The sequence below is a fragment of the Balaenoptera acutorostrata genome, chromosome 13 (genome assembly GCF_949987535.1).
Source record: "Balaenoptera acutorostrata chromosome 13, mBalAcu1.1, whole genome shotgun sequence".
NCBI classification, from domain to species: Eukaryota; Metazoa; Chordata; class Mammalia; order Artiodactyla; family Balaenopteridae; genus Balaenoptera; species Balaenoptera acutorostrata.
Genome location: NC_080076.1, coordinates 41,244,901 through 41,264,197, shown reverse-complemented (window position 1 = coordinate 41,264,197; position 19,297 = coordinate 41,244,901). Strand labels below are relative to the sequence as shown.

At 43.9% G+C, this 19,297-nt stretch overlaps 1 protein-coding gene across 5 annotated transcripts in view; it reads left to right on the top strand.

The window, feature by feature from the left end:
* Nucleotides 1-19,297, top strand: part of FHOD3 (formin homology 2 domain containing 3) — a 495,595-nt gene that overhangs the window by 446,307 nt on the left and 29,991 nt on the right. For all 5 annotated transcript variants that reach the window (XM_057527272.1, XM_057527271.1, XM_057527269.1 and 2 more), the window contains 5 exons: nt 4,040-4,222; nt 5,903-6,022; nt 6,770-6,931; nt 12,337-12,527; nt 18,296-18,488. In XM_057527272.1, coding sequence (XP_057383255.1) covers nt 4,040-4,222; nt 5,903-6,022; nt 6,770-6,931; nt 12,337-12,527; nt 18,296-18,488 — 849 coding nt within the window. The remainder of the gene's footprint in view (nt 1-4,039; nt 4,223-5,902; nt 6,023-6,769; nt 6,932-12,336; nt 12,528-18,295; nt 18,489-19,297) is intronic.

The following is a 19,297-nucleotide window of genomic DNA, read 5'->3' as shown; positions in this document are numbered from 1 at the left end:
ACTGACTTCTGATGAACTCCTGAGACAGCCCTCCCTGATAACACTTTCAGAAGCCTAGGTCAACTACTACCCCACCCAGATACATCCTAAGGCACAATCATGTAGATATCTGCATGTTTGCTGATTCTGGTGTCAAGTGTCCAGTCTTTTATTTTGGCTTTTTATTTTTTTTGAATTAATATAGAGTAAAGTTGACTTTTGCGGGGGGGTCCAGGTCTATTGAGTTTTAAAACATATATAAATTCATGCAATGACTACTGTAGTCAAAATTCACAACAGTCCCATCTCCCAAAAAAGCTCTTGTGCTGTCCCTTTCTAGTCACACCCTTAACCCACCCCTAGCCCCTGTTAATGACTGATTGATTCTCATTACTATGGTTTTGTCTTTCCGAGAATGTCATATACATGGAATCATACAGCAAGTAACCTTTTGAGATTGGCTTGTTTCACTCAGCATGATCGATGCCTCTGAGATTCATCCAAGTCGCAGTTTGTATCTACAGTTGGTCCCTTTTTATTGCTGAGTATCATCGCATTGTAGGGATGTACCACTGGCTGTTTGTAAATATAAATATTCACCCGTTGAAAAATATTTAGCTTGGTCCAGTTCATAGCAGTTATGAATAAAGCTACTACAAATACTCATGTACAAGTTTTTGTGTGAACACTGTTTTAATTTTTCTAGGGTAAATACAAACGGAATTGCTGGGTCATGTGATAACTCTATGTTAATCTTTTGAGGAACTGTAACTTGTCTCTTCATTCTCTTAACAGTGTCTTTCACAGAGAAAAAGTGTTTAATTTGGATGAAGGTTAATTTATCAACCTATTCTTTTTTTGTATCATGTCTCGGAGTTCATTGAATAACCTGTGCCACAGAAATTTTCTCCTTTGTTTCCTTCTAAAAGTTTTGTAGTATTATCTCTTACTTTTAGATCTATGATCCCCTTTGAGTTAACTTATCTAGAAGGTGGAAGGTTTAAGTTGAGGTTCACTTTTTGCATATGGATTCCAGTTGGTCCAACACCATTTGTTGAAAACACTACCATTTGTCCACTGAACTGCCTTCACCCCTTTGTCAGAATCACTGGGCCATATTTGTGTAGTCTATTTCTGGATGCCCCGTTTTGTCCCACTGGTCTCTGTATCTATCATGCAGCCCATGCCACACTGTCTTAATACTGCAGCTTTATTGTAGGTCTTAAAGTCAAGTGGTGTGACTCCTCCAAGGGTATTCTTTTTCAAAATTATTTTGGTTTGACTGTTTTGGTCCTCTGCCTTGCCATATAATTTTTAGAATCAGCTTGTCTATATCCACAAAAGATCATGCTATTTTGTTTGGAATTGAGTTAAATTTATACATCAGTTTGGGAAGACTAGCATCTTGACTATGTTGAGTCCTTCAGTCTGTGAACACTGTTCCTTCTCTCTTCATTTAGATCGTCTTGAGACGATTAGATTGCTTTCATCAGCATTTTCTACTTTCCAAATGCAGATCCTACACGTGCTTTGTTAGATTCATACCTAAGTATTTCATTGTAAATAGCATTTTTTAAAAATCTCAGTTTGTAATTGCTCATTAGTAATATATAGAAATAAAATAGACTTTTTTGTATATTGACCTTATATTATGCAACATTGTTTAACTCATTGTTTCATAAGTTTTTTGTAGATTCCTCAAAATTTCCTATGTAGACAATTATACCATCTGTGATAGGAAGAGTTTTATCTTTTCCTTTCCAATCTGTATGCATTTTTAAAATTTTATATACCTGGCTAGGATTTCCACACAATGTTAAATAGGAATGGTGAGAATGGACACCCCGTCTTGTTCCCATTCTTAGAGGGAAGGCATTCTCTCTGTCACCATTAAGTATGAAATGAGCTGTAGGTTTTTTTATAAATGTCTCTTATCAGGTGGGGGAAATGCCTTCTATTACTGGGTTGCTGAGAGTTTTTTGTCATGAATGGAAGTTGAATTTTATCAAAACTTTTTTGAGTCAATTGAAATGACTGTGAATTTTCTTGTTCACACTGTTAATCTGGTAGATTAATTGCATTGATTAATTTTTTTCATATTGAACCAACCTTGTGGCTATTTTTAAATATATTGCTATATAAAATACAGCAATAGATTTATATATCTTAATATATTGGCATTTATTTATATACTTTAAAATATTTTGTTAAGGATTTTTGCATCTGATTCATCAGGATATTGGTATGTAGTTTTATTTTCTTGACTAGACTAACTTTGTCTGGTTTTTGTATCAGTGTCATTCTGGTTTCATAAAAAGAATTGAGAATTGTTCCATCACCTGTTGGAGTTCAAGCCACAGATTCTGACCCACCTTCTGTGGACTGTTGTTCCAGCATCAGCTCAGTTTTCAAAGTTTTCAAAGACCAGTTCAGGTCTCAAAGTCTTTAATGTGCTTTTGAAGGTCAGATTCACATATGAACAGCTCAAGGAGAAGCTCAGAAGTTCTTAAACAGCTTTGTGCCCTTGCTTTGCAGGCTCTTCATGTTTCATGACCTCCCCACTGCTTTCTGGTTTTCTGGGGCCTTCCTTTTTAGTCCTCCAGTGAAAGCTGGGGCTTTAGTTACCTCACTTTACCATGCACTTGCTATGACTGTGCCCATGTCTGGGGCCAAGCAGAGAGAAGATAGAGAAGAAAAGCGTAAGGAGTTTGCCCCACCTCTTGGGACCACAGCTCCACTGACTGGAGAGGAATGTTCCCTTCATCTAAGTTTTAGGACCTGCCAACCTTGCTGCCACCGCTAGGAGACCCTTTCCCACACTTCGAGTCAGAACTAGAGGGCTCCCCTGGTGTTCTCTCTGTCTGCACCTGATACCCTCTTCCAGATTTTTGGGCTACCTGAGCCCAGGCTAGGGAATACCAGAGGAAAAATGGTCAACTCATTACCAGTTCAGTTGAACTTTCAGTTCTGGTCTTCTTCCTCAATCCACCTACCACTATTTCTTTTTTGTAAGTCTTCAAGTAGCTGCTCCATGCCTGCTGTCCAGGGTTACAGTTGCATTTAGTGGGACAGACAGAGTATTGCTTACTCCATCTCCCCCAGAACCAGAACTCCTTCCCACACTTGATCCAGATGGTTGCTATTGTAGAGCAGTAACCAAAGCCACTTAGAATTAATGAATTAACATAAGTTACTGAAAAGTATGGCACAATGTGTATTTCTTTGCTTTGATACTCTCATTTGATAAATGAGAGAAAAATAATGACACCTTCCCTTTCGTAATGTTGTGTGTTAAATGTCACGTGATGGGAATTTTTACGTTCTTTTAAAATGTAATCACTAAGGAATTTGAACTTATAAGAGTCATAATCCTTCTGATGCCTGTTTGCTCCCTCTGCCTTCCACAATTGACTTTTACCAAAAACAAATAAAAGCAGAAAGTGATACTCTTTCCATTAGTAGGTAAGTATTGCTCTTTATAAGTACCATCATCATTTTTTCCTCAATCAGACATGAGCTTGATGTTAAGATGTTTTCATTTCTATATAAAATTTGAAATATACTTGAAATATTTAGAACAATTAAAGTTATAATATGGCCCAGTACAAAAGTTAGTTTGAGCTCTTGGTAAATGATTTATTTTTGTAAACTCATAAATTAATCTGTGAGAAGATTATATTCTTAACACGTTTTACTCTATTTCTTAGGGAACAGGGAGCTGTTCTCTAATCTTCTATCTTATTCTTTCACCTTTGTCTCACCCCCCCATCCCTTTCTTGCCTAGAATGTCCTTCATGTACAAGACCAGGAAATTTAGGGCAAGTTGCTTATGAAACAGGAGATTTAAAGAAAGAGAAAGAATGTTAAAACAAATGAATGTAAATTTAGATGCTACGTAGGGCTTTTCTTCTCTGAAGTTTGTTTGGTATATAGCAGCTGTATATGATAAGAGCACTGACAACAGAATATCTCTACTACCTGGTTGGGAAGTTACCATATGAATTTGGAAACATCGAAGGGTCCACCACTAAGAATATACTGTATCATTCCATCTTTCCAGAAAATTCTAACCATGATTCCCACCGAAGAAGAGAAGCAGAAAATCCAGGAAGCGCAGCTGGCCAACCCTGAGGTGCCCCTGGGCAGTGCAGAGCAGTTCCTCCTTACACTCTGCTCCATCAGCGAACTCTCGGCTCGGCTCCACCTCTGGGCGTTCAAAATGGATTATGAAACTACAGAAAAGGTAAGCACTTAGGAAGAGAGGCAGCCAGTCCTATGTCCCCAGAGTTGAGAACGTTCATTTTTTTAAAGGTGAACATAGTGAAGTATCATTCCTGAGACAGGGTTTGAAGGGTGAGGGTTTGATCGTGTTGGGGTCGTGTCTACACCGAGTGATGAGCAGCCTACCAGTGAGGGCTTATTCTGCAGTGTCTGTCTGGCACCAGCCTCAGATACTTGACTGTTTAAAAAAACAAAAACAAAAAAAACTATCAAATGTTTTTCTGACTCTATATGCTCATTGTAGAAAACTTAGACAATACAGAAAGACACAATATGGGAAGTGACTTGCAATCCTTCTCTCTGATGATGGTCACCTCACTGCCATTGACTGTGGCAACCAGCAGGTCACTGGGTCCCTTTGAGAGAGTATCGCAGTAGAAAATCTGAGATGAACAGATTGCAAGAGGTTGAGAGGAGAGTAGAAGGAAAGGGACCTTGACAGTGAAGGCATGGGAACACTCATCCCGAGTAGAAAGTGGAAGAAGCAGGTGTCCTCTCTGGATGGGTGAGAGGTGAGTATTTTTTGCAGGCTGAGAAGAAGGAACCATGGAGAGGACAAGGGAGGGATGGATGGTGAGCTGGAGGTGAGCTTGACTGAGAGCAAGTGCCCGGAGGAGGTGGAGAGGCTGTGTGGTCTTCCTCTTTCCGCAAAGGAGGGAGCATGGTCCTTTCTGAGGGCCAGGCAGGTAGCAGTGGGCTAAGGCTGCTTCAGGAGGGAACTGCTATATTTGACTCCATTCGAGAATCAGGCAGGGCTGAAGAAGCCTAGAACTGCTAGGGTGACATGGTTGCAGAACTAGTCAGCATGTTCAGGTGATTTTCTGGAGAAAAGTGAGGTAACTTCAGGGAGAAAACAGGTCATCGAGTCAGCCTTGGCTGGGGACTGGGAGGGCCTGCCTAGCAGAAGCGAGGCTGGAGAGAATGAAGCTGAAGCTTCTGGCTTTGGGGTCCATGCTTGGGGAGAGCCTCAGTGAGGACGCTGAGGTGGGGGGGTGGTTACAGAACAACAAGACAGAGGGAAGGGGAGACCAAGGCCATGAGGCTACAGGGCAGGCTAGATACCCGAGAGAGTGGGAGTTATGAAGAAAGCTGGAGTAATGAGGACGATGGCCTTCTAGAAAGTAACCCAGGCCAAGAGGTGGCCAGCCACAGAGTGCCTAGAGGGGAGGTTAGGAGACCTGGGTCCAGGGACAGTGAGACCACAGTTTCCAGTGTCATCTGCCTGGGAGGAGAAAGGCAAAGAGGAAGACTGGTTCAGATGCTGAAGGAACATGCAGGTGAAGAGTTTCATAGACATCAACCATGGTCAGAAGAGAGAATGGGATGAGAGTATGACCTGAGTGTCCTGCTTGAGCTTGGGAGATGGGCAGGAACAGGGGAAGACAGAGCAGATGTGACCCAACCAAGCTCCTGTGAGCCACAGGTACCCAGTTGGTCTCCACTGAGGAGACTTTGGGGCTAGACTTTCTCCTGCTGCCTTTCTGCTCTTTTCCACACCTGGGAGCATGTGCCCATCACATGGGATTGCCTTATACTGGGAGAACTCCACTGGTAATGACCTTGTACAAAAATTAAAAAGAACAAAGTAAAACCAAAATTTACGCTCTCTATCACCTTCTTCTAACTTTTTTTTAATTGAAAGGAAGTGGCAGAACCACTTTTGGACCTGAAGGAAGGAATAGACCAGTTGGAGAACAATAAAACCTTGGGCTTCATCCTGTCTACTCTCTTAGCCATTGGGAACTTTCTAAATGGAACTAATGTAAGTCTTTCCCATCCCCTTCCTCACAAAATCCCTGCCCTTCACAAAATCCCTGCCCTTCTCTTTCCAGTGGAGGTCATACCTCTGGTCCTCCAAAGCACAATTGAACAAACAATTTTTGTGTTTTTTGGTGAAAATCTAGAAGTTTTGTCCTTAAAATATCAGGGCCTATTTATTCAAGCCTGTATCTTGCTATAAATAAGAAAACTTAGAAAAATAAGCACTTTATTCCTTATGAAGCTTGGCTCCTCCCAAAATTGACTTTGGAGCTATTTTCTTCTACCCTGTTTTTTTCTTTTTCTCTTTTTTCCCCTGAGCTTATCACTTAAATATTTATACTCATACACATTATAAACAAACTTTTGTTTGTTTGTTTTAATGGCCTGTCTTCGGCCAGGAAGTAGAAAAGCAGCAGGGAAGGGATTAGGGAAGTTGTAGATACCTACATGGCAGAGACCCCACCCCCTTCGCCCCATCCCAGCACCCTGATTTAGGAGCAGAGCCCTGGGATAGTCTGTGGCTGATGGGCGTAGTGGGAAAGGGCTGGAGGCTCATTTTGCTCTCAGGGTGGCTGGTCCGTGTGTGATCAACTAAGGATGATGGAGCGTGTGGCCTGAGATGCTTCAGTCACAGAGGAACTAAATATTGGGCTCCTTCAAGAGAGCATTGATTCTAACCATTTGCGCCTTTCTGAGAACCTGCGTGAAACTTGTTCTTCCTGTCTTTTATTTAATGTTCCCCAAACAGGCCAAAGCGTTTGAGTTAAGCTACCTCGAGAAGGTTCCAGAAGTCAAAGACACCGTGCACAAGCAGTCACTTCTCCACCACGTGTGCACCATGGTGGTGGAAAACTTCCCGGACAGCTCTGATCTGTACTCAGAGATTGGGGCCGTCACCAGGTCAGCCAAGGTATGTCCAGGGCTTGGAAGAGCGGGCGTGCCTGTCCCCAGAGGCTGGCTCTGCATCAGTCATCTCTGCGGAGCACAGGCTCTGTTAACTAAAATGCCCAAGTAATGCTTGCACCCCCTGCTCTAAAGTTTGTGAATAAAACTCGTCTCATGCCATTTCTAATGGACTTTTGAGATCATTTTCCCATCTCTGGTTCTCTGTCAGATTCTTTCCTGCTGAGGTATGTGAAGCAAGCCTGCCATCCCAGTCAGTCCTAACCCTGGCGTCCCCTGTTCAGCTGCGTTACTCACCAGGCTGGCTTCTCCAGAGCAGTGAAATCACCCAGCTGGTTTTAGGTGGGCAAAAATGTGCAAAAGTTGCAATTTGGCTCCTCCTCAAACTTCCATAGGACCCTGCAGTGAGGTGTGGAGCCAGGAAACTAAGGGCACGCCTGGCCCCCTGACCCCTACAGATTGGCCATGCCCATGATCTTACACCGAGGGAACAGTTTTATAGGGCTGTAAACAGCGTAGAGCATTGGCCCCTCAGCTGCAAGCTCTTAAACTTAGTGCAGAGTTAAAATCTTCATGAGCTTATGGTTTAGTCGTAAGAGCTGGACAGCCAGCTGCCCCCGCTGCAGGAGCATCCCTGGGGCCAAACAACCCCAGAGGGATCCCAAACACAACAGAACTGGGAGATGTAAGGGTCTTGGAAGCAACAGGGAACTCACAGGGAGGGGCTTCAGTAGCGCCAGGTCAGTGTGGAAGAAACTCCCAGAAATACAACCCGTCTGGGGAGCTGAAAGCAGAACAACGTTTAGCTCTGAGACACGTTGGAATCTAGTGTGAACATAGGAGAGACTGTGGTGGGCAGAGGGGGGAAAGGGCTTTGCTAGGTTCCCCTTCAAGGAGCTTTCCCTCTCTCTGCCTTCCCCCACAGAGCTGGCTTGGGGACCTGGGGCCTGGGACCCTCCTTCACCTGTCTCAGGCCAGCAGCTGCCAGGTCCACTGAGCTGGGCGCCCTGAGCCAGCCTGACGGTGGCCCTGCCTTGAGGCAGAAACAGGCAAGGCCAGCGATCCCGCAGCTCTGAGAGTGGACAGACTTTTCTATTTCACAGGGGCTCTCTCTGTATTTACTCTGTGCCAGGCACTGTTCTGAAGTCTTTAGAAATATTACGTCAGTATTCCAAAAGCCCTTCTGAGTGTCCCAACGGGGGTCTTCTAGGTGCCGCATGAGCGCCTTCTCAGAAGACAGTTTATTAGTAATAATTCTTGAGATAGAGTCTGCCTATAATTCTTGAGACAGGGCTTCTGGATCCCCTTCATTTGGTCCTGTTTCCAGAACAAATCAGTTCCCTTTTTACAAATCAGTAGTCCTTTGTTCTTTCCAGGGCCTTCTGCTGGGTGGAGCCTGCTTGTGATGAAAGTCGCCCTGGCCTAGGGGCCCTGACACCAGGCTGGCCCCCAGTGACTGCCCTGGGCCCCCTCAGTATCAGGCCTTTCCTTGCCTAAAGACTGGCTACACAAGCCAGAACTGCAGGTAGCTTCTCCCCATTAACCTCGGCAATTACGAAGGATGACTATTGACCAAGGTCCGTGTGACTTACAACAGGACGCCAAGAGGGCATCTACCACCACTTCTTAGCCTTTACTCCCAAAGTTCTGGGGGGCTTTGAGGGGCTCTTATGTGTAGACAGGTACAAAATCAGCTTCAAGGACCCCCAGCCCCAGCTGCATTCATTCCATCCCCTGGTGTGTCACTTTGGGTGTCATCACTGCAACCACCGAAGAGCAGGTTACTCTGGCATCTGGAAGAAAACTGTCCCACCAGGGGCTGGTGGAAATGAGTGAAGGTGGGCATAGCTCTGGCTGCTCGTAGAGGGGCGGGGGGGACTCACAGGCTTGTGCAGAGTGCTGACAAGTCACATTAGCTTTCAGAGAGCAACAGTGAAGTGTGATCACTGACTTGACCCCATGGCTTCAGGAGTGGAGGCAGGTGACCGTGTAGGCGCTTCTTCCTTACATTTTTACCTGCATGTATTAGTTATCTACAGCTGTGTGACAAATCACTCCAAAAGCTAGTGGCTAAGGATAATGTATTAGTTTCCTAGGGTTGTTGTAACAAAGTATCACAAACTAGGTAGCTTAGAAAAACAGAAATAATTTGTTCCACAGTTCTGGAGGCCAGAAGTCTGAGATCAAGTTGTTGGCCAGGTCAGTTTCTCTTGAGAGAGAAATCTGTGCCATGTCTCTCTCCTGGCTTCTGGTGGTTTGCTGGAAATAACCCCAATCTCTGCCTTCATCTTCACATGGTGTTCTCCTTGTGTGTCTATGTCCAGATTTGCCCTTCTTATAAGGATACCAGTCATATTGGATTGGGATCCACCCTACTCCATTGCAACCTCATCCTAACTTATTTAATTACATCTATAATGACCCTATTTCCCGATTAGGTCACATTCTGAGGTACTGGGAGTTGGGACTTCAACACATGAATTTTGGCAATAGGAAACATTATTTCATGAGTGGTTCTGTCTCAGGTTCTTTCCTGGGGTTTCAGTCAACACGTCAGCTGAGGCTGCAGTCATCGAAGGCTCGACTGGGGCCGGGAAGTTTTTCCCACGGTGGTTCACTCATCTGTTAGTTCTTAGAGAGAGGACTCAGTTCCTTCCCATGTCGGGCTCTCCCAGGGCTCCTTGAGTGTCCTCATGACTTTGCAGATGGCCTTTCCCCAAATATGTGGTCTGAGACAGAGCACACAAGAGCTCCAGGCAGAAGCTGTTCCCCATTTGTGACCTAACTTTTACATTCTATTCGTTAGAACCAGGTCACTAAAGCTGGCTCACATTCAAAGGGAAGGATTTTAGTCTTTACATTCTGAAGGGATGAGTGTCAAAGAATTTGCTGTTAAAGCACCAGACCACTCATACTGTGTGTTTTCCCTACCCCATCCCTTCTGCAGCCCCGGCTCTCATCCCTGAGTTGGCCCGCTCCACCCCAGACTAACTTGATAAGACTTGACTACCTCACAGCACAGTTCCATGTCCTCCTACACACGGAAGGTGGCCCATGTGGAGCAGTCCTCAGGAGAGGGCTTCCTGGTGAGGACTTCCTTCTTACAACAGAAGGCCAGGCCAGCTCTCTCCCTGGGGTGGAACTTTTTAGGGACAAACCTAGGCTTAAGGCATGACAGTTGAGAACTTAGACTCTGGAGCCAGAGAGATGTGGGTTCAAATCCCAGCTCTACCACTAACCAGCTGTGTGCCTCTCACAAGTTCCTTAACCTTTCTGTGCAACAGTTTCTCCCCCATGAAGTGGGGCCAGTTATAGAATCTGAGGCCATGAAGTAACTGTGAAGACTCAGATCATGGTGGTTTCGTCAGCCCCAGCAGGCAGCCAGCTGAGGCAGCCTTCTAGCTCTCCTCAAAAGATGCTACATTAAGCTCCACCCTCAAACACCTTTTGGTCAAAGGCTCTCCACCTGGTTTCCATTGGCAGTGAGGTCACTTTTTTCTGCCACTACCTTTAAAGGCTCACAGTGGATTCTCTTCCCTGAAAACCATCTCTAACGTGGTTTCTGCCCGACCGCTCTGTACCCACTGCAGTGCTGGACAGGCATCACCTGGTTAGACTGTACCAAGCTGCTCAGTACATTCTGAGCTAAACTGAAGTTACTACACTTATTAAAGTTATTACAGATATTGTGGATCAAGGTTGCTGCCAGATGCAAATGAGGACAGATGGCGAAGCTATGATTAGACCTGTTACAATTGGCATCAAACCTCCTAGACCTCTTAGATATTATGTGTCAATCCCAGACCATCTGGAACCCTTTCTAGGCTTATTCTTTGAACTATTCAGTCCTTCTTTTCGAAACCTGCGTTCCTTTTTCTTTCAGGTAGATGCCAGATTTTTTTTCTAAGCTCCATTGTATCATAGGAAAATGGAGCTTTTCTAATCTGGATCCAGAATTCCTTTGTTTTCAGGCAAATTATTTTTCTCAAAGTCCCATGGTGCTCGCTGCTTACCTGAATCCCTAGCCTCTGCCTAAACTTGCCTTCTGTTTTTGGCACCATAGCACCCAAGAAATCCAGGACGTGTGGAGTCTTGCCTGGCCCCTTGGGCATCTCCTATGCTCAGCATACCTTCATCCTGTCTGGTGACAGATCTTCTCACGGATTCAACTTTTGTTGACTTGGCCTTCTCCATTGTCTTTCTCAGGGTGGGGCTGGAGGTCTGAGGTCACTCCAACCAGTCCCCTTGGGCACTCGCCTCCAAGCCTTGCTCTCGTGACCACAGTCACGGCATCTAAGTGATGGCGGCTTACCTCTCCCCACCTTCTCTTTCTCCTCCTGGCCTTTGTTTGCCAGGCTCTCGCCCTTTCCCACCATCTCTCACTCTCCATCCACCTCAGTTCCCTCCCTTCAGCTCACCAGTTTATTTCTTCCTCCCCTCCTCGTCTTCTCAGTTTCTTTCCCCTATCTCACATCTCCCTCCATTAAATACCCTCAAGTGTATTATTTCACGGCTAACTCTCTGATTCCCATAATTTTTAGTCTAGAAATTCTATCAAAGCATTCTTTTAGAAAGCTTCATCTCAGTCCACTTTAGTCAATCCAAATTGGTCCCACTTCCCCGAAGAGCAAAGTGAATGTTCCGTCACATCTGTTCTTTGCACACGTGGTTTGCATCTGCTGGCAGATGGGATGGACCACACACCCCGATACTCACCCAGACACAGAGGCCTGGTGGGTTCTGTACATCCTCAGTGCTCGGTGATCACCTGTCTGTACTCTGAGCCTCCTTGGGAATAGCAAGTTGGTCTCTTTCCACATTGATCTTTGTCTTCTTCATACCTGGGAGGGGGACTGGCATGCACTAGTTTTTCCCTGAGTGTTGTTTGAATGAGGGAATGAATGGATAAATAAAGTAATTTGTCACACAATGTAAAAATGATCATGGTGAAGAGAAGCTCTGGCTGCCCCTTAACTGGCCCCAGCATATCAAGGCCATCCATGTAGGACTATGGTGCATTCCTCCAACCTCAAGTGAAATATCTAAAGAAAAAGAGAGCTCTGAAAAATTTTATGAAACATCTGCTCAGTTCATCTTGTACTAGATTCCTTGATATCACGTTTTAATTTACAGTGCCCGAAGACTTTCTTAAGATTTCTTTCCAAATACGGCAAAAAAAAAAAAAAAAAAAAAAAAGGTGACACTTGCGTTGAGTTCATTTGGAGAAGTTTTATCACTAAATAATTTGATGTCAAGACATGTGGATAATTTTTAGGCCATAAATATATTTGTATTTCAAGATGTAAATTGGGTTTTGATGTTTGTTTCTTCCCAGAGGCAGTTCGGTTTCCTGGGTCAGGTTGATGTCCGGTTATTTCATTGCATTTGTAATGTTCTCTCTCTGATTTTCAGGTTGACTTTGATCAACTTCAGGATAATTTATGTCAGATGGAGAGACGATGCAAAGCTTCATGGGATCATCTCAAGGCAATTGCAAAACATGAAATGAAACCAGTTTTAAAACAACGAATGTCAGAGTTCCTAAAAGACTGTGCAGAGAGAATTATAATTTTAAAGATTGTCCATAGAAGAATAATTAACAGGTGAGTGGATTGAGGAGCTTATGCAAACATCAGTAAAATGGCATGTTGAAGATATTCTGCAAACCAAGATCTGAAGGTTAAATTTACTAACATCGTCCTGTAAATTCTTGGTACATAGCAAGTGCACCTTTGACGGACTTTTTTGTTTCATGAGTACTTAATTTTTCTCAAACACACACACACCCCAATAATATGATGCCGTTGAATCTTGAGATGGGAAGGAATCTCAGAGACGCTGTCATCCAAAAATCCTACTCGATCAGGAATTGCATCTGCAAGATCTCTGGCAAGTTGGCCTCTGCATCTTTGCATCTGCCTGAACAGTTTTGCCTACAGAAAGTACACATCCTTGGAAGGCAGCTTGACTTGTTAGGAAGCTTCCTTCCTCATATCAAGCACAGCCTGCCTTCTGAGACCTTTCTCTCATCGATTCTCGGACGGCTGCTCTGTGCTGCAGCCCTCCTAGAGACAGCCTGGGTCCCACCATGGGTCCCATCCTCTGGATCAGCCTTCCTTCAAGTCCCAGGATCCATGAGGACCCTGGGAGACACAGCAGTGATGTGTCAGGCCTTGCCTGACTACAGGGAGGCTGGCTGGGGTCTGGGACAGCTCCATGGCTGTCCAGGGCTGTCTCCCTTGTAAGTGGTGGCAGCACCAAGACTAGGTCTTCCAACTCCCCAGGTCAAGCCATTTCCTACCAGGCATCCCCCACTTTCTTCTCCTTTGTCTTGTCACAGAACATGGTTGCAAGTCCCTCACCCCGGCCTCTGGGTCTGCGTGCTGTGTGCTGGGCCTTGCACCTTGATGAGCAAATGTTCAGACCTACAGGCTGGGGTTTCCCTGGAGCAGGTGCTCTGATAACAGACGCTCTGAAACAGGCCTCCTTGCAATTCTGTTAAGGGAGCCCTCCCTTGGGGTCATCTAAACCACAGGCTTTCCCCAGAGAACTGCTCTTCAAGCCCACTCCCACTCTTGTGCTTGAGTACTTTATTATTATTTTTAAACAAATGTGTGGTATTTTCATTTATCCCTGTGCATTTCACATCTTTTATTATTTTTTTTCTCTTTTCCCCGCCTCCATACTCTGTCTTTCCTTCCTTCACCTTTCTTGAACCCATACAGAACTTTAAAAAAACCTCATTCTCTTGTCTGCCTGTGAGCCCTCTCTCAGCTTGTGTCACGTGCTGTTTGGGTGATCATACCTCCTGGGTCTTGATCCAGACTTTTCTGGGTGGGGGGTGGTGAGGTGAGTCTTTAAATGTTAGACTGGATAGGAATAAGGAACAGAATCTTCCCTCCAGGTTGACAACTAACCATTACTCAGTACTTTTGGAATTTAGTTGTTCAACTGTAAATCCCCCTCCCTGTACTTCATCTGGACCTCACAGCTGCCTTCTGGGTAGGAGGATCTTATCAGAGATTTTGTCAAATTTCTTACTACAAGCAAAGTACACGCTGCTTTTAACATGGTTAAAAAGGGGAGGCAGAGAGTGTAAGCTGCTTTAGCCCTCCATGCTTTGTATGATACAAGTAATTTCCAACTTAAAACTACTCAAATAAACAAATAGTTTCCATTTGGAATGGCAGGAAACTGGAGCAGTTTTATGAAAGTCTTGTAAAGCTATTATGCCTGGTCACAGTAACCATCTTATCCCAGACAGTTTAAGACTCAGTTTGGTGATATATCTGTTCCTTAGGCTATTGTGTGTGTGTGTGTATGTGTGTGTGTGTGTGTGTGTGTGTGTGTGTGTGTGTGTGTGTGTGTGTGTGTATATGTGCATATATATGACACGTGCGGATATGTATCCTATGCATATAGTGTTTGCTCTGATTGTCCTTTTCTCCCTGGTAAGCTGGTTGCCCAGATGCTGGTTGCTCTTGTGTGACCTGGATCCCTGATGCTCATTATTGGACACCCACCTGGGCGCCCACCTTCTCTGCTCCCCTCTGTCATGGAGCTAACGGGGCAGGCGCTTCCAGCTCCCTTTCCTGTCTGATGCCAGTGGCCCCTCTTAATAAAGGAGCAGAAAAAAGAACTTAGACAATTCTCTTTAGGCAAAACCTGACTTTCAGACTATTGCCCGGCTGAGAACATCTTGTTCTGGATGTCCAAACCTGAGATTAACCTGCCCTTCTGCATTGCTGCGGTGACAGCCAGTTCCACTCTGTGGATGTACAAACCGACTTGCCAATTCCCATGGAGTCACTGGGCTACAGTTACACCGTGGCAGGCACTGCAGGGGGGACCAGGTGAGAGTGGGGAGAAAGGCCTTCCTGGGAGGCACGGAGAACTACAGCAAGGACCTGGCATTCCTCGGGCAGAGACAGGTGGAAAACAAGCGAACACCCACACACTGGCTTCCCGGTGCCCCCAAATCCACCCCTCCGGGCCAGACACCCTACTCAGTGGCACCCATGAGGAAAAGGGCGGAAGGTGGAACATATCAGAGGTGTTTGGCTTGTGCCTCACGACACTGATGAGGGGAACCAGCCCCTCCATAACCATAAGACCTTGTCATGTGTTATGAAAGTTACAAACTCAACTAACGAAAATCGCTTAAATGTTTTACTCCCTTAAAGGCATACCCACTTTGTTCTTCTGAAGGAATGCCACAGTTTCTTTCCTCTCAAAGGTACATCTGAATCTTTTTTCAGGTGTGCATTTTACTTGCTGCTTATTACTCCCCTGTTTACAAAATATATACAGTAAGTCCCCTACATACAAATGAGTTCCGTTCCGAGTGTGTGTTCCTAAGTCCAGTTTGTTCGTTAAGTCCAACAGAGTTAGCCTAGGTACCCAACTAACACAATCGGCTGTATAGTACTGTACCACTATTACGGTACAATAATACTTATAATACTTTTCACACAAATAATACATACATAAAAAACAAACACAAAAAACAAAGAAAACACTTTTAATCCTACAGTACAGTACCTTGAAAAGTACAATAGTACAGTACAACAGCTGGCATACAGGGGCTGGCACGCATGTTCGCATCTTTGAAAGCAACTTGAAGGTTTGTATGTAGGGGACTTACTGTACTTGAATCATATCTCCAACTTATATGTTAAGATTGGATCCCCTCTAGATATAAACAATGTTCTGGAAAGTAGGGGATAAGGAATCTTGAGTAGTACTTATGTATAGAAGAGGACCCAGCTGTGGGCTGATTGATCCTCCCTCGATTCCTCTTACACACAGATCTTGAGTAGTGATAAGTGGCAATACATACGTATATTACACTATCCTATCCTAATATATATAATATCATGCCAAATCTCCAGTATGTAATGTCAGGTAGTAATAAGAGCCAGGAAGAAAAATTAAGAGTGTAAATGGGATAGGGAGTGATAAGGACACGCTGTTTTATGTAGGGCGGTTAGGGGAGGCTTCTCTGAGGAGGTGATATTTGGGCAGAGACTTGGGTAAGAGAGCCATCCAGGCAGCTGTCTGTGGCAAGAATGTTCTGGGCGTAGGGAAGAGCTAGCACTGGATGCCTTGTTAGGACCTGTGGTCCTCCCAGTGGAGTGGCCACCCCACCCCTCCTTAGAGTCCCTGCAGGCTCTCAGCTCAGCTGTGTCCCCCGAGGGTCCCCTACACACCACACTGGGGGACTGAGGCCCTGAGGTGGGCTTGTTCAAGGAATCACCAGGAGTCAAGTGTGACTGGCGTCCTAGGCAATGAGGTCAGAGAGGTAGCGGGGCCAGTTTTGTGTGGATACACCACATATTGTCTATTCATCTGTTGATGGACATTTGGGTCGTTTCCACTTTTTGGCTATTGTGAATAATGCTGCCATGGAATTTGTGTAGGTTTTGTGTGGACACATAGTTTCATTTCTTTTGAGTATATGTATAGGAATGAAATTGCTAGGTCATAGGTTAACTCTGTGTTTAACTCTTCAGGAACTGTGTCTTTTCAACCACAGCTGAACCATTTTGTGTTCCCACCAGTACTGTGTGAGGGTTTCAATTTCTCTACATCCTCACCAACACTTGTCTGTCTTTTTTATTACAGCCATTGTAGTGATTGTGAAGTGGTGTCTGAATGTGGTTTTGATTTGCATTCCCCTAATGACTAATGGTGTTGAGCATCTTTTCATGTACTTATTAGCTATTTGCCAATAATCTTTTTGGAAAGGTCTGTTCAAATCTTTTGTCCATTTTTATTTGTCTTTTTAGTGTTGAGTTGTAAGATTTATGTATATATTCTGGATACAAACCCCTTATCAGACATGATTTGCAAATATTTTCTCCTATTATTTGGGTTGTCTTTTCAATCTTGAGAGTATCATTTGAAGCACAAAAGTTTTTAATTTTGATGAAGTCCAGTTTATCGTTTTTCTTTGGGTGCTTATGCTTTTGGTATCATATCTAACAAATCATTTTCTAATCCAAAGTCATGAAAAGTTATACTTTATGTTTTCTTCTGAGTTTTATAGTTTTAGCTAGCATTTTTGGTTTTAAACAGCATTTTTTATCCCCCTTTAAATGCATGTCATATGCTTTCCTTCAGTATTCTTCACAAAAAGAATAAGCCACTGTCCTTCATTTGAAAAATAAACCAAACCCCTATTCAAGCTGTACAAATTAGAGTGATCAGAAAAGTTTTTTTATACAATTAGTGGTATCAGTTATATAATACTGTTTATTCTACATAAAAATTATCCTCTGTCTCCTACTATTTTCTTTCTCATTTCCTTAATAACTAAAAATTGGGAACTTCTTTGCTCACTTCCTTAATAACTAAAAATTGGGAACTTCTTTGCTCATTTAATTTCTTTTCCAAAAGTTTTAAGTAGATAGAATCCAGTAATTTTTAATTTATATACTAAATAGCTGAAATAAATTGATTTAGGGCTGCTTGTTTGGTGTGTCCTAATTAAATTAAGATTGCATATGATATTGCAAGAAAATATTTCAAAATATTTACTTATAAGCATCTTTTTACAAATCATGAATTAACATGTTATTCAAAATATGTTCATGTCAATTCCACGTATTCATTAAAGTGGGTTCCCAAAAAATTGCTAAGCAACATTTCTTTATCCCTTATTCAGTTTTCATATGATCTAGAAACTGTGCAATATTTTTCTTAAAATAGTACTTCATCATTTTTCTTATAAAAGTGTTACACACCAGTTTTGGGACTTCCCTGGTGGTGCAGTGGTTAAGAAAACGCCTGCCAATGCAGGGGACACGGGTTCAAGCCCTGGTCCGGGAAGATCCCTCATGTCGCAGAGCAACTAAGCCCGTGCGCCACAACCACTGAGGCTGCACTCTAGAGCTCGCGGGCCACAAATACTGAAGCCCGTGCACCTAGAGCCTGTGCTTCGCAACAAGAGAAGCCACCGCAGGGAGAAGCCTGCACACTGCAATGAAGAGTAGCCCACGCTCACTACAACTAGAGAACGCCTGTGCGCAGTAACGAAGACCCAATGTAGCCAAAAATAAATAAATAAATAAATAAATAAATAAATAAATAAATTTATCAAAAAAAAAAGTTTTACACCCCAGATTTAAGAGACATTAAAACACAGATAAGCATGGAGAAAAGGTAATTAATCTCCTGAAATCCCACCACCTCTGTCAGTGACAAAGTGAGTTGAACTTGATTTCTGGTTGCATTTTCATTCTTCAATCTCAGAGCCCCAAGAATGAAGAGCAGTGTCTTTGGCTGATTGGTTTTTTACTGAAAGTTTGCAGGCAACTGATTTTTGTTCCTTAAACCTGAAGCCCTTGCCACCATTGTTTCTTCACTGCAGGTTCCACTCCTTTCTGCTCTTTATGGGTCACCCACCTTATGCGATTCGGGAAGTGAACATAAACAAGTTCTGCAGGATCATCAGTGAGTTTGCACTGGAGTATCGCACCACCAGGGAAAGAGTTTTGCAGCAGAAACAGAAACGGGCCAACCACAGAGAGAGAAATAAGACCCGAGGGAAGATGATCACTGATGTAAGTTTCATGAAACGAGTTTCTTTATTTCATTTATTCTGAAAGTCCGATCAACCATAAACCTCTCTACAGGGACTTCCCTGGCAGTCCAGTGGTTAAGACTCCACGCTTCCACCTCAGGGGGCGCGGGTTCAATCCCTGGTCAGGGAACTAAGATCCTGCATGCCGCGCAGCACGGCCAAAAAAAGAAAACAAAAACATAGAACTAAGACATAAATTAAGGATGCGTGGCTGGTGGAGGAACTTTAACCTGCCACACAATTAATTAACTTGGTGTGTTGTATGATGCTGATGACTTTAAATGCTTGATTCCATTTTCCACCTTTGCGATGTGGATAGAATGGAAGAGGAGAAGAAAAAATACAAAAGATAACGGCACTTATAATAGGAAGACAAATGTACTGATTTGGGAATTGATTCAGTTAATAATCACAATGATACTATATAACCAATCAGCTGACACATGGACCACCCATTCTAGGCATCTGAATGGAGAAATCATTGATGTGGTTGCTCAAAGACATAATCTGATGGGCTCTTGGCAGTCCCTTGAGTTCGAGGGTATCAGGGTGGAAGGAGAGCCCAGAGGACAGTGAATTCATTCAGCAAGAGTTCCCAATAGCCCCATGGGGGGGCCCTGCACACTTGCATGCCTCCGCTGCTCCTGGGCTCCTCCCCCATCTCTTCTACTTCAGCCCTGAGCCCACCCACACCACGGGTGCAGTGGGAAAACATCAGATGGGAGATGCTTTGTAAGTGGAAGGCAAAGCAATGCGTGAGGATGCCAGAGACAGACAAAGACACAGTGC